At 40.1% G+C, this 15,534-nt stretch overlaps 2 protein-coding genes across 3 annotated transcripts; one reads left to right on the top strand and one right to left on the bottom strand.

The window, feature by feature from the left end:
- The first annotated feature begins 151 nt into the window (after nucleotides 1–151).
- Nucleotides 152–3,238, top strand: mrpl48 (mitochondrial ribosomal protein L48). 2 transcript variants are annotated; one of them, XM_063900873.1, is made up of 8 exons: nucleotides 152–364; nucleotides 1,139–1,197; nucleotides 1,311–1,342; nucleotides 1,474–1,553; nucleotides 1,673–1,842; nucleotides 2,216–2,318; nucleotides 2,411–2,500; nucleotides 2,997–3,238. In XM_063900873.1, the coding sequence occupies exons 1-8, from the start codon at nucleotides 344–346 to the stop codon at nucleotides 3,072–3,074; spliced, it is 633 nt and encodes a 210-aa protein (XP_063756943.1). In that variant the 5' UTR covers nucleotides 152–343; the 3' UTR covers nucleotides 3,075–3,238. The 2 variants fall into 2 exon arrangements, with proteins under 2 accessions (XP_063756943.1, XP_063756944.1); XM_063900874.1 differs by having other exon boundaries at nucleotides 196–364; nucleotides 1,145–1,197.
- sb:cb1081 (sterile alpha motif domain-containing protein 9-like) lies at nucleotides 2,569–11,230 on the bottom strand. The gene is made up of 10 exons (XM_063900868.1): nucleotides 11,108–11,230; nucleotides 6,759–9,420; nucleotides 6,323–6,399; nucleotides 6,178–6,242; nucleotides 5,485–5,696; nucleotides 5,163–5,407; nucleotides 4,951–5,079; nucleotides 4,701–4,821; nucleotides 4,560–4,596; nucleotides 2,569–4,467 (listed from the first exon to the last, which is right to left on the bottom strand). The coding sequence occupies exons 2-9, from the start codon at nucleotides 9,400–9,402 to the stop codon at nucleotides 4,580–4,582; spliced, it is 3,510 nt and encodes a 1,169-aa protein (XP_063756938.1). The 5' UTR covers nucleotides 9,403–9,420; nucleotides 11,108–11,230; the 3' UTR covers nucleotides 2,569–4,467; nucleotides 4,560–4,579.
- Nucleotides 11,231–15,534: the final 4,304 nt, after the last annotated feature.

The raw sequence follows: 15,534 nt of genomic DNA on the forward strand, positions 1-15,534 counted from the left end.
CACAAAAACACAACACGTAAACAACGCAATGATACACATAAACAGTGAAGCCTAACTGTTTCACAATTTAAACATAATGCACATATAGATAAGTCAACAATATATTCAAGCAAATGATATGATAACCTTAAAGGAAATAAAATAAAGCTAAATGAAATGTAAATGTAATCAGAGATTCTTGTCCCGGAACCTTCGTTCGGGTCACAAATACGGACGGACTCACTTCCGGTAAAGACTTCCGGTGGCAGCACGTCATGTGTTTTGGACGTTTTTCACACACATTTATTGTAAGAAAACATCAAGCGTGTGTTTCCTTTGAACACGGACGTAAAGAGGTGAAGCTATGACCGCTGTCTTTCGAAAGGTAACTCTATTATGTTATTCTGTTGTTTTATCTCCGCCAAATGTTGAGTTTCTTCACAGAGGTCAAAGCTGCTGCTCTGGTAAAGTCTGCTCAGTTGTGTTGTTGTTCCTGTCTGTTACATAAACATGTATTCAATTTCAAACCAGGGTAACAAATCACTGTCTTGCACGTGTATGTTTGTGAGATTTTGTGCAGATTTGACCCGAATTAACGGTTGTTCTTCTCTCGATTAATCATCCTTCTGAGCACACGTTCGGTTAACCATCCTGTCGCGTTCGTTTCTCTTCCCTTACGTTGGTGTCTGTTGTAGCTGCTCTCACAAGAAGCATTAATCATCACCACATTTTATGAAACACTCTTTTAAGCTGTGAAAAATGTGTCACAGCTGGTTTACGTTCTGTAGTGAATATACAAAGACTAGACACTGACAATATATTCCAAAACGAACATGGTTGTTGTTTTTTGGGTCATTACTATATAGGGTTACCTATTCCTTTCCTATGGCGGTCATTTTTACCAGGAACACCACAAAGACGACTTTCAAAATGCAACGAAAGCGGTGATCAGCAGTTTTATATGTTCAAATGCCTACTGTGGATGATATCAAAAGACCATGAAGCATTCAGTTGTACAATTTTTGGTGATTGGTGGATGAGTGTCTTGCATTAAAACATACCTGGATGTATGGATTTTGTATTCAAAATGACTTAAAACTAGAATATAGAGGAAGGTATATTGTAAATATTGTAGCTGATGTTGTTCTGTTTTGTCCAGTTGCAGGTGTCTGTCACACAAAAGGCATTTGTGTTAAATCAAGCACTAACATCATGCAGGTACGTTCCCAAACCATTAGTTGTTATTTCTCAATCAAGTAGTGGATTATAAGAATGGTGATATGATATCCTTTTCTAATACTGTTGTCTCACTAATACGTTGGCGATTTTAGAGCAACACCATCCATCCAGCATCCTGTATGGGGTGAGTATTTCAAAGACTACAATGAAATCCACACTTATGTACAACACTTTATTTTTGATAAACTTTAAGTCATTTGTACACGTGTTTACAGAATGATGTATGAAATTGACCCATGTTCTCTTCATCCTCAGCTTCTGTAAACGAAAGACAATATAAATCCATGCCCACCCACGGGATCGGGAGGTGGAGACATCTTTTACCTAAAGAGCCGGTAAGACTGGTTTACACTTTTAGAGAAAATTTGAGCTGTAAGTGCATAAATGAAATCATGCAGAATAGATCGTTGTTATAAACATGTCAGCTGTAAAGTGTTTTTGTTGTTGTTTTCAGCCGAAGAAAAAGAGAGACCGACAGCAGATGAAGGAGATCGTCGCGGAGACAAACACGACCTACGCCACTCTGAACGTCAACGTGTCGGGCTATGACATGACGGTGGTGGAGCATTTCTCCCAGTACATCCACAACCTCTGCAACCGGCTTGGCGTCAAAGTGATGGACTGGTGAGGACGTTTAGATAGACGTAAATGTGTGTGTGTGTGTGTACAGTGTAAATGTAGGATGATACCATATGAATCCAGCATGGATTTAGCTTATAATTGATCCAAAGATGTAGGTTTTTTACAGTTGAAATCATTTTATTTTACCATTGAAATTGGCTTTTTAGTTTTCTGTAGTTTAGTGAGATCTTTTTATTGTTGTTCATTATATAAAATATTGAAATGAGCCACTCAGGAGAACAAAAGCCTTCATCAGGATAAACAAGAGGCTTCTAGGAGATCTTTTTTGGGGGAAAACATTTGTAAAACTATGGTATGTTACAGAAAAAATTGCCTTAGTTATATATATATTTTCTTATTGCTTTGTCCCGTGCAGCTATGCTTTGCCAACCAAGTCCACCGAGGTCTGGCTGATGCAAGAGCAGGGCACCAAGATGCTTGTAGATTCCATCCTGAAGACTCACAACCGAGTCGTGCAGGTTAAACCTTTAACTCGTTTCCTTTTAACTTGATTTATGCATGCCGTTTTCGTATTTTTAAATCTGGCTTTGAACTGTGTTTGTCTTTGTAGTTAAGGAGTCTGAACGCCACCGTGTGTCCCATTTTCCTGGAGGTCCTTTTGAAGAATCAGCCAGAGGGAGTGCAGCTCTCTGTGCAGGAGGTGAGAGAGCCTGAAGACTACAGCGCAGTCACATTACACTGAAGCATTTAGACACATCTGAATCTAAAAAGATTTGGAAATCCCTTTATTTTAATTCACTGTAGGCACATTTACATTATAGGTCTCTTGGTTTCACTTTTTTATTTTTCGAGATAAGAGAACAAGCCCAAATTATTAAAAGACAGACCTAAATAAACCCAAAGCAAAGCAAAATTAAACACCTAATCATTGCGCAAACCCCAAGCTAACACACTTCCTCATTAGTCAGACAGCTCTTTTTTTAAAACGTTATTAACCAAGAGTAATTTAGAAACCTTTAAGGCACTTATTGTTAGTCAATAACATTGAATGGTGCACATAGAAATACAGATAACGTTTCTGCATTTGTTTTTACATCCAGTGATGAACGGCTGAACCTTCGAGACATACACTTTAACACACACATCCGTCATGGGCAACCGTTAACACACACACTCTCTTCCTGTTTCCTTCTCAGCACACCGAGGCCGATTTCAAAGCTCGCTTCAAGGGCCGCCCTGAACTCGAGGGCCTCAAGGCGAAGATCAGCCACTAGGACCCGAGACCGGTTTAACCTTCCTGTTTGTCACACGCGTGTTGGATCTGGTTACCTGTTTATTGTTTGTATTTATTCCCTGCTGTGATCATTTGCATAGAAACAGAACTGTACGTGATCAGATTTGACTTTGAAGACAATAAAATCGAGAATATTTTTTACAACGGAAGAATTTGTCATATTTACATTCTCTGCATGAGCTTAAAATGATATACTGTATAAAACTCCCCCGTTAGTTGGACTATTCCATGTGACCCCTAGCCAGAATTACAAGTGGTCTCAACCATGTGGCGCAATTTCGCAACGTGCACTTGCTGTTCAGTGGAAGCAAGGAGACTGATGGCGATCGGACTGTCGCTATTGTGTTATAACCGCATAACTGTGATAGTGTTGGCGGAGTCTGTGTGTTGTGGACATGCGTGTGCGTGCATGAAAAATGTAAGTGCATGTAGTCTGGTCCAGTGGAGTGTTCAGGAAGTTTATGTCCGCAATTACCCCGCTAACTCCGTAAATGAGGTTAATTAGCAGCTAGCCTTGCCATGCGGAGCACTTGGCAGCCCAGCCTGTATTAATGTATAACGCTATCACCCATTAAGTGCAGGGCTAATGTAAGCATTATTATGTACACTACAGTTATTATATAGAATCGTGTGCATTCCTGTACTTTGTTATGTGTGTATGTGATAATAGTTAGGCCTCGTGTAATAGCGTATGTCGGTGCTATGCTGTTGCGGCCTTTGGCCAATAGAGGGCGCCACAGGCCAGCCAATTGTGCCTTTTCTTAATGTAGATGACAACTGTATCATCCCTCTACATTACCTGTTTACTGATTTCTGCTTCATCTTTGTTACAAAGACCACACACACACACACACATTTACACCCAAACCCACACGAAAGAACACACCCTGTATAACAGGCTAACCCCTACTAAACCTACATCAATGTTCAGTTCATCACCCTGCGATAAAGTCTGTTAAAGTTGGAACTGCCTGTGGACTGCCGTTCTTCCTCACAAGTCGTTCGACCCCTTCTTACAGAGGATAGGAAATCAAGCTGCAGCACAACCAAAACTTTGCACGCACCGTGTCCTCCACATATACCATGTTGTACTTTTCACAGCAGATACTTTGATTATCCATAAGCAATACACATTTACTTATCCCATACTATATCCTGATCCCTGATCTCTCAAACCCAGAAACAAAAGGCCCCATACTCTACATCTTTTTGAGGATTTCCTAGAGAGCATCTTTCCCTCGTGGCCCCTGAAGAGTGTGCTTCATCTCGTCCTGTGTGCTTTTAAACCCTCCCACAGGATGCTAGGTCTCAGAGATCCACCTGTTGTCCTTCTGTAACGCTCACTCCGTTCATCAGAGCTTCCTGATGGCAATCTGAATTTTAAAAAAAGCAAATGAAAAGTAGAATTTCCAGTGTTTGAAGTCATCTCATTTCCCTTATCAATCCAATGTCTTTCTCGCCTTACCTTGCTAATGATCGGCGCTTTTAATTTTGGTAGTCTCCTGAAATAAAAACAATCACAATGCTGGTTGTTTTTTTCCATTGAATTCACAACACACAGATGGCATTCAATTATGCATATTAAGCTAAAGAGTACAACACTGACCTTTATGAATGGTACCGGTCCAGACAGTGTTTTCCCCACTTCCAAGCCGGAGGGCGAAGTCGCTGTCTGCGTTTCTGATGAACACCTCAAAGGAAAGGCTTTCATATCCGAACTCTTGATCCTGTGAAAGAAGCATTAGGGTTTAAGACTTTTTATTGCCGTCACTCTTTTCTATTTGAAGCATTTTTCTCTTTTTAAACAGGTGAGGAAAAAGTGACAGAGCTGTGGTATTAAAACAGTACAAACATACGCTGGGTTGAATGATTGCATCCGCCTGGTCTGTTGTGAGGGCGAGAGGATCTCCAATTCGCATGGACTTGTCTAGGCTTTGTTTTAGGATTAGCATCGATCCACAAGACTTTTGTTTCCCTTCCACTTCCTGTAGAAATAGATGGTAAAAACATGATAAAAACGAGTGTAGTTCCACTGCTGATTGTTGAGACTTTTATAGGAATCACAAACCTGTTGAGCAGAACCACGGGGCACCACATGAACCTCCAACGTGAGGAATTCTTTGCTTGTTTTGTGTATCAACACGTCTTGGTAAAACGGAATCCCCTCCATCTTTCGGATCAGGACCCCCTTTGGAGGGAAAGTTGGCTGGAGGAACTTGATGTGGGACGATGTCACTTTAGGTACTTTTTCCAAAACATCACTGGCATCCACATGAAGAACCGCAAACTCGCCAGAAAAAGTTGAGTTTTGATCTACAAAGCACAACATTATTAACGAAACATGCTGAATCAAACAACAAGTAGTCCTTTCCCATGACATGAACACTCACCGACAGAGACACTGTGAGGCAGATGCACCTCCTCTATCACCCCAGTTGTGACTGTGATGTCCATGAGGGGTCCTGCTGGCGTGTAACCGTCGCAAGGACTCTTCATGTGGTCCTCCCATGACAGGAACCTGTACTTGAAGCTGACTTTCTCCTTACACACCCAGCGCAGGCCAGACACTCTGCATTCATAGTTGCCTGCATCAGACTGGAGGCTATTTTTTAGGGAAAAGATCAAATATATTTGTATTCAGCACCATAACTAGTCTAAAACGTTGCTGTAAATCCTTAAAAAGGACCTCCTAACATGGTGGTCGTCTTAGCTGTAGTGCTATTTAACAGTACAGCTTTGATTTGGGTGGATTTGCCGCATGTTGGTTTAGGGTTTTGGGGAGTGCAACGTGGTGCACGGGCTCTTGGGTAAGTATTTTAGGTTAAAAAAGGGTTTAAAAAGTCCTGTAGTAAAACCAATAAAAGCCTGTATGCTGACGATCTTGAGTAACCAGCTCATGATTTCTATAAAGAGACTTATTTATTTGTCAATCTGAGCGCAGTAGAGTGCCATCTAGTTCCATTATATTACAGAGGAAAGGAATATGTCTTTGGCTGATTTCTCCAACACTCTGCAACCCTTTAAATCTCTGCTTTAGTGAGGTCAGTGCATTGAAATGAATTGCTGTAAGACGAAATCATTACCTATAGGTCTGAACGTCATCCACTCTGTTGACTTCAGGATCAAGTTCTGTCAAATCCCTGGCATCCTGTTTTCAGAAGGGAACATTTTGTAGGAGCAGTCACGGTTGTTGGATTAGCAATGGAAATGAATGTAAAAGAAACGTACCATTTCACTGCAACAAGCTCCAAACTTCAAAGAATAAGGAGGCTGTTGTTTGGAGGTATCCCTCTCGGGGAGTTTTTCTGCCACACAGCAATGAAAATTATAACAGGTTTTGAATAAATAACTTTTCTTCAAACTGTCGAAGTATTTTCTAATGTCAGCTCGAAATGTAACACTTATCATTAAGCTCTTAAAGCACAACAAGTCACCTAAGAAGACATCAAATATGAAGTGCCTGTGACGTTATTTGTAATGTTGTAGAGTACTTAAACAATGACACTTGTCAATTTCTTACTGAATGATCAAAATGTTTCTCAGGATCCTCCAAACATAATTGTTATGTTTCGTGTTTGAATTACGGGGAATCACACCTGGAACTATATTCAAAATGGCCAGAGAGGTGTTTAGTCAAGTTAGAGCTTGAATTATAGTGTCTTACCCTTCTGTTCTGCAGTTTCCGTGTTGATGGCAAAGGCCACAGGACCTTCGATGGTGAATCCAAGGTAGAAGCAAACCTTGCGATTTTTCCAGAGGCTGTTTTGGAGGTTTACAGCCACCTCAATCTTTTTGCCATTAACAGTTACAAAGAGTTTGTACTCTTGTATTTCCCCTCTGACTTTTAGAAGGTGTTTTTTGACCCATGGAGTCTGGAAAATCTTCTCATCGCTTTGTTGCAGAAACTGCATTGTTTCCAATTGCCGTCCTTCTAGGACATTTCTGTGAACTATTCTGTCCAGACCTTGACCTTTTCCAATGAAAAACAGAGGGCGAAGGTACCTTGCGCGAAGGTGTTTTGCGTATGCTTGTTTATACAGCTGTTGCGCATGATTAATCAGCGTACTGAGATCAAGGTTGCATGTGTCTCCAGGGTCTGTAGGCCAGTGCAAGAGGAGGGCTAACATGTAGGGCTCAGGTTTAGCAGTGGGGATCGGGTGCAGTTTCTGTTTGAATGCAGTTAAATGCTTGCAATCAGGAGGGAGGGTTGCTGACATATTTCTTAACATGATGTGAGCGAAGATGTTGTTGACCTCAGCTGTGTCCGGATCTTTATGTAGACGGGTATCCTCCCACAGTGTCGTTATTTCTTTCAGGTCTGATTCAGGGCATTCTCTGTCAAGACATGCAAGAACTCCCGTAGTGGTGTCAGCGTGTTTGAGTTTGAGCTTCTGGATCAGATCAGCGCCTTTTTCTGAAGGGCTGGATGTGGAGTCTCCAACATACTTCCAGTAGCAAGCCGAGGTTTCTCTTGAAATGTACTCTGGGTCATCTTCCTCAATACTAGGCTTTGAGTAAGTCAGGTATCTGTCAAAAAAAGCACACTTTTTCTCAACTTCATCTCTGAGTTTGTTCATGAGATCACTGAATCTTATAAGTGAACTGTCTCCAAGGGATCCTAGGACCGAGTTCAAGGACTCCTTCTTGGTGAGAACGTCTCTCCAAGTTTGGTTCTGACTTACGAGTAGGTCAAACACAAGATTGCAGACCTGCAGATAACCAAACAGCCCTCTGGAGTTGAAAACATTTGAGACATGGATATTGCCGTCTTTTTTCACGTTTGACTCAAGCTGTTGTTCAGCAAGTCTTTCTTCTTCTTCGAAAGCTTTGAAGGCCTTTATGGCAAGATTCAAAATGTCTTCTGGTTTGGCATATTGCCTTAGGTTCTTCAGACGGTGCTTATGGACGTGGCCCAGTGTATCAGCAACAAACGAATTTTGGGGATCTCTCTTCTTTGCCTCATTTGCCCAGGTTTCTGCCTTATCGTAGTCTTTGAGTTTTAAGCAATAAAAGCGAGCAAGTGCTTGTGGAAAAAATGGATTTTGATCAAAGGTATCTGTTGCCATCTCTAAAACTGATGCACACTCAGAGTCGTCGGCCTCCTTTGTGTGAATATGTAGAATCAGTCTAGAAAATAAATCGGACTCCTCTTTCTTCTCTGTACGATTTATTGGGTTCTCTTCTGTTCCCTTTGCTTTTTGTTTTGGTCTTCTTTTGGTTAGCATGATTTTGACAAAAGCAGCCAAAAAAGGAGGAACTTCACCTCTGCACAAACATCTCAAGAACTCTTTTGCTGTGTCACTTCTGGTCACACCTGCCTCAGCCAGCAATTCAGTGCAACACTGTGCTATCATAGGGTGGGCCATGCGGACTTTTGCCTCAGAACCATCTTGTTGGATAGTGATGATGAGATGGCTTAAGTTCTCCAGCATGCCTTCCAGTGACATGTTGGGACGTTTGATCATGTCCAGGCACTGAGACTCAAGGAGATAAGAGTCTGGTACATATGCATTCAGCAGGGAAAGGAGGGCAGCCAGCTGGGTGCCCTCTGTTCTTTCGATGGTTTTGAATACAGAGCACGCATCCTGGATGTAAGCCTCAGAGAAGTTGCTTTGCATAATGTTAAAGCCGTGAAATCGGTTGCATTTATCACCAAACCTGCTTTTGAGCTCCGCCTTCTTGTCATTAAAGTTCTTCTTTTCTGAGTCGGAAAGCATTTCTGTTAGAAAGACATTATCACTCTTTACATTTGAATCTCTTCGGATACAGTTGAGTAAAGTCACCACATGTTTATGGGTGGCAACTTTCTGATTGGCCATCTCTTCCATAATGCTTACTTTTAGAGCTCTCGAAACCTCCTCACCATTCACCAGCAGCAGCACGGTCTTATGGTTGCCTGCTGTGAAAAGGCAGACCACCTCCGCTGCAACCATTGTGATGTCCGAGGTTGAGTCTGTTAAAACAGCACTCCTTAAGGTTTTTCTGAAGTCCCACAACACCTTCATGGCCAGTGTGGTCCCCCCACATCCTGGCTTGTGGAACAGTTTAACGGTTGATATTCCAGTGTGTTTAATCAACTTCTCAATTTCACCCTTAATTTTATCGTATCCATCTCGTTTAATGAAAGGAATTCCAGTGCCATCTAACTCTGCCTGTTCACTAGCATGAAAGTTTAACCATTTGGGTGGGGCCCCTCTGTAAAAGTGTTCCTCCGCCTCCTCAAGAATTTTTGGATCAAGATTCTCTCCTTCGAACTGATTCGCTTGGAGAACGTCCAACAGTGGGCGGGGTTTTGTGACAGTAGCCATCTTTGGACTCTTAGTTTCCTGCAGCAAAGGTATACGCACATATTGTAAATCACAACTTTTTTATATACAGTGGTCTCTTCATTTATATATATATAAATACACACACAGAGTGCATACAACAACAGCCTTAAATCAAAGATGTTGTTCTGCACTACAGGACAAAACTGTCTATGGCCTCCAACGGGACTATGTTATGAGCTGTATGTAATGATGGATGTAATGGCATCGTTAAGCAGTGTCACATCCTCCAAAGCCAGAGCTGAGAACTGGATAAGTTCATTGTCTCAAACCAAATGTGTCACATTGTCCAACAGCCCTGAATATAGATTAATTACGTAAGAGGAATAAGTATTGACTAACATGATGGACTGGATTGACACACCTGTCACTTGCTACACCGGTTGAAAACTATGCAGATGAAAAAATAACACACTCACCCACACCCACCACACCCCCACCCCCACCCACACCCACACCCACACACAGAGCGCCAACAACAACAGCCTTAAATCAAAGATGTTGTTCTGCACTACAGAACAAAACTGTCAAAAGTCAAGTTTGGAGGTGAAAAATAAGAGTGACGATTTAAAAACCTGCAGGCGTATTATGGAAAAGGTCTCTTGAAGGTAGGCTACGTTTCTGAAAATCACAGATAAATCCTTCCCAAAACGTATTGAGATAATGGGAACCAACACACAGTTATACTTTTAAAATCCTGTCTGATGTTTCTATGAAATCGTCCCTTGAACCAAAACCCCTCCCATGCTGAGTCACATCTATAGATGCCTAAGAACTGAAACACCACCACAGTAAGGACCGTCAAGTCGCGCCACGTTTAACATCCAGGATTTTGAATGTGTTCGCCCCAGCTCACTTTTATACCGACGTTTTGTTTCTCATTGGTAATCTTTTACCAATGGATGGTTATTAGTGAAGCATCGTCCGCTAATGTCAGAGCATCTGAAATTACGATTGTGCTCTACAAACATTATGAGTTTAAAGTCCATGCATCCCAGCAGTTTGCAACTGAATCAAGTTGGCACTTTTACCACAATGTGAACGTTTATAGAATACAATTAAAAAAGATCCTATTAATTTAAGTCAAAGACATGTCTATAAATAATAAAACAAGAGAAAACGATAATGCTGAAGTGGTGTCTTAATTTTGTCCGCGGCTGTATATACGCAGTATAACAATAAACACACACACACACACACACACACACACACACACACACACACACACACACACACACACACACACACACACACACACACACACACACACACACACACACACACACACACACACACACACACACACACACACACACACACACACACACACACACACACACACACACCACTTCAGCATTATCAGTTTCTGTTTCGTCTTTGACTTAAATAAATATGATCCTTTTTTTTTTTGAATTCTGTAAACTACTGACAACATTTCTCTGTGTCGGAATTGGCTGCCACACATGTAGAGATGAAGACTTAAGGAACTTTTGGAGTGGCTTCTTAATTTCTTCCACAGCTGTATATTTTGATCTCAAACTTGAAATGAAAAATGTGCAAAAGATGCTCCAAATGATTCAATAAAGGACCATATCCATATATTAAATTATGAATGAACAAATACATCGCTATTAAAAGAGGTGATGCATATATCAAAATAAGAGATAATATGAAATAATTGTCTTACCTCTTCTCTTATTAGGCAGAAGTCTATGGAGTGTCATCATGCCGTGCCACCGGTAACTGCGCACGGACATCTGATGTGATGGAAGTTAAGACAGCTACACACACCCACAGTGTGTTTGTGTGCGTGTGTGCGTGTGTGCGTGTAGGTAGCAGGACAGGTTTTGATTTCTCCACAAACAAAACCTAACAATGCGTTCTTTCACTTATCATATAAACTGTGATGATTTTAAACCACAGCTGGATTAAATACATGTTTCTACCTAAAGGCTTTGCATGGACACTTTACAACGGTCATTTCCCACAAGTTCAAATTGCTAAATGGAGCTAATGTTTATCTATGTTCAGTAAAGATTAATCTGTGTGATGTGAGCAGAGCCAATCACAATTACTCCAACGTGACATCTTCACAATGCTTTTCTGCGGGGCATTTATTGATATAATCAATACATATCATTTAATGAATTCATTTGAGAAGCTGGAACCTTGTTAGATGTTGAAACATGAAAAAGGATTATCAAAGTAATTCATTTTGTCAGTTGAGAAATTGATTAACTAATAAAAAAGAGGAAAGGAAAAGGCCATCCAAGCCCTGAATAAATAAAAAGGGATTGAAATCTATTTGTCATAATATGTCATAACAAATAAATGAAGTCAAGCAGAAAGAAAACCATGAACCTCTCGAACCCTTGTAAAGAAGGAAACTTCACACGGTGTATTGGTTAGCAAATATATTTTAATATATAATATTTATATTCATTTTAGCACAATGACAAAATGGCATAATTTCAGTTCAGTCTGATTTAAATCATGACAAAAAGCCACACTTGTATATCTGTTTGAATAATACCTCATATCATAATTTGTTGCAGTCTTTGCAAAATCACACCTTTAAGTACTTCTTGCCCCATGAGAGGAAAATCCTTAGCAGAAGTTTCTAACAGCATTGAGCCTATGGCCTCCAACGGGACTATGTTATGAGCTGTATGTAATGATGGATGTAATGGCATCGTTAAGCAGTGGTGTCACATCCTCCAAAGCCAGAGCTGAGAACTGGATAAGTTCATTGTCTCAAACCAAATGTGTCACATTGTCCAACAGCCCTGAATATAGATTAATTACGTAAGAGGAATAAGTATTGACTAACATGATGGACTGGATTGACACACCTGTCACTTGCTACACCGGTTGAAAACTATGCACATGAAAAAATAACACACTCACCCACACCCACACCAACACCCCCACCCACACCCACACACAGAGCGCCAACAACAACAGCCTTAAATCAAAGATGTTGTTCTGCACTACAGAACAAAACTGTCAAAGGTAAAGTTTGGAGGTGAAAAATAAGAGTGACGATTTAAAAACCTGCAGGCGTATTATGGAAAAGGTCTTCTACTTGAAGGTACGTTTCTGAAAATCACAGATAAATCCTTCCCAAAACGTATTGAGATAATGGGAACCAACACACAGTTATACTTTTAAAATCCTGTCTGATGTTTCTATGAAATCGTCCCTTGAACCAAAACCCCTCCCATGCTGAGTCACATCTATAGATGCCTAAGAACTGAAACACCACCACAGTAAGGACCGTCAAGTCGCGCCACGTTTAACATCCAGGGTTTTGAATGTGTTCGCCCCAGCTCACTTTTATACCGACGTTTTGTTTCTCATTGGTAACCTTTTACCAATGGATGGTTATTAGTGAAGCATCGTCCGCTAATGTCAGAGCATCTGAAATTACGATTGTGCTCTACAAACATTATGAGTTTAAAGTCCATGCATCCCAGCAGTTTGCAACTGAATCAAGTTGGCACTTTTACCACAATGTGAACGTTTGCTCATTTTGTGAATGAAATGTAAACTTTATTCGTTAAATAAAATAGTTTTCCCTGTGCAGCTCTAGAGAAATGTAAGTAATAGGCCTGCAGGCCGTTTAGAAACATGATGTGACTCGCGCGCTTTCTGTGAAAGTTAGAAGTTAGAAATCATAAAATCATTGCTGCACAACTTTATACGACATTCAGCATCCCTCACATTGACACACCTTATAATCATTACTGACATGTGACTGTACAGCAGCCTTGTGCAACACCTGCCACATTCAAAACGATACCTACTAGAAGCACAGGTAAACTCAGATGTTAATCAAAGTACAAGCCTTAATATTTCCCTTCCTGCTCACACCTCAAACAGCTCTCTCACACAGCTCTACACAGCACTGATACTCACGTAGTTGCTTCTTCACTTTATAACTTCATACATGTGTCCATTAACCACTCACCGACACCAACCTAAAATACAAATAGCAAATAAACCTACCGAGCCTCATGTGTTCAATGTAGAATAGAGTATATTATGGAACAAAATAACATGAATACATTGTGAAAATATATCTTATAAAAGGCTCAACTTCATTAGGCTATGAATAAAAGGTTACTTATCATTCCTACATTTGAACAAATGTTCATTTGATTTAATTTAATATATTATTCCACCATGCCCTCTCAGCGTGTCGTTTTCAGCTAGCAAGTTCCACCAATGCTAACAACTTTCAACAGTTAGCTTGTGTTAGCTTGAGCAAAAACAACACCTTAGTAATTCCAATTCAACCAACAAACAACTTGGAGACAATACACAACCTTTTAATTGTTTAGCTCAACAAGCACAGACACGCTAACTAGCTGCTAACTAGCTAGGATAGTTTGTTAGCAGTATTAGCTCGCTCCTGTTGGCTAAAGCGCCCGCAGTCTGTTTGTGCTCATCTAGTCAGTAGCATGTGCAGTCTTCTCTAAACAAAATACATAGGTAACTAAAAGGTTGACTTTAGTGTGTGTTGTTTTCTTTTACAGCTTGTAAATCGTTGGTTGAATCAGAATTACTTTGGCGTTGTTTTTGCCCAAACAAGAGCTAACTGGCTAAATTTGCTAGCAGTGAAGATTCAGAGAAGAAGTGGTTGAGCTTGTTTGCACAGAAGTTGCTAAATTGTTAATTTGTATTCATGTGACAATTCATGACAGATTTGGGACTCGATATGAAACTAAAGTGACTGCTTATTTATCAGATAGCCGCCGTCACACAGTTTTTATTATACCACCTTGGCAATTATTGAGCGAGTACAATGAGTTAATACTTTCCAAAAAATCTGGTAATGAAAACCACACTCTAATAAGTCAGCATGTCTTAAACTTTCTATACGCACCTAGTCGACATTTAAAGATGGTAATCTACTCACATTTCCCGCTCTTGGTGCTTTGTGCAAGTGACAACATGTCTGGTATACGAACAAAATGACAGATTGTGACTTTGTGACTGCTTTTATCTTTTGTCATGATTTGGAAACTCTCTGAATAAAATCATTTTTACAAGCAGTGACCACAACACATCTGATCAAATACGACACGGTAAAACATAATATGTTACATATCAGTAAATACAATGAAATGAATGTCAACTTTTTTTTTTTCTTTTGTTTTTTAAATCATCACCCAAAGCCGAAACAGCAAAAACATGAATGGATAGAATAACAAGAATTATAAAAGTGTGGATGCACGGTCTGCTTAACATTAGATAACATGTTTTCTCCCCTTGATTTGTTTCCAGTTAGTTTAACAAAATCAGGATACGTAAAAACAACAATATATAGGCATTAAATAAATTAATCAAGTTCAAAACAAACACAGTGATATATTCAAAATACATATTTACAACCTAATGAAATGGAAAAACAAACCAAAAGAACACAGTCTCGTCTTTTAGGGTAAATGATGTTGGAGTGATTTTTAATTGACGGTTAGCATCACATACCTTCAAACAATATTTACCTCTATGAATTGGCTATGATCAGGTATTCACCATACATATGTTTAGTTTAGTATGTTTTATACTTTTGCAGCAAGTTGATATGTACTTGGTAATTGAAAATCCAAATTTGACATCATTCGTGACTGATATGTTCCTCCAAGGAAAACCGTGAGCATTGCCAAACACGTAATGGAGTCGGAGGGGCTGTGACGTTCATAGTGGCTTTTGAAAAGTAGGAATCAGGAAGTGGGTGCGACACAGCCACGTTTCTGTGCTCATTACACTTCGGTTTTTATAATCCAGTGAATACACCTCTCACCAGAAGCGTCGAGAGCATCACGCAGTTTTTCTTTTTCTGATGTGTACAGATATTGCATGGACAAAACTACTGACAAACTACCACACAATTATCAACATGAATCGGTTGCCTACTGAAGTTCAGAGAGAGAGAGAACGAAAAAAATTAAAGTCACTTGGTCACATACATCTAAATTCACAAGTTGCTATTCAAAAAGCACTTCAAATAAAACGAGAGTAAAGAAAACAAAAAATGGCCCAAATCCAACCCTGCTAAGATTCTTCTACACTACTGGAAACACGTGCTAAGATCTGGAAAGAACAATC

Source organism: Eleginops maclovinus, chromosome 14, assembly GCF_036324505.1.
Source record: "Eleginops maclovinus isolate JMC-PN-2008 ecotype Puerto Natales chromosome 14, JC_Emac_rtc_rv5, whole genome shotgun sequence".
In the NCBI taxonomy this organism is placed as follows: Eukaryota; Metazoa; Chordata; class Actinopteri; order Perciformes; family Eleginopidae; genus Eleginops; species Eleginops maclovinus.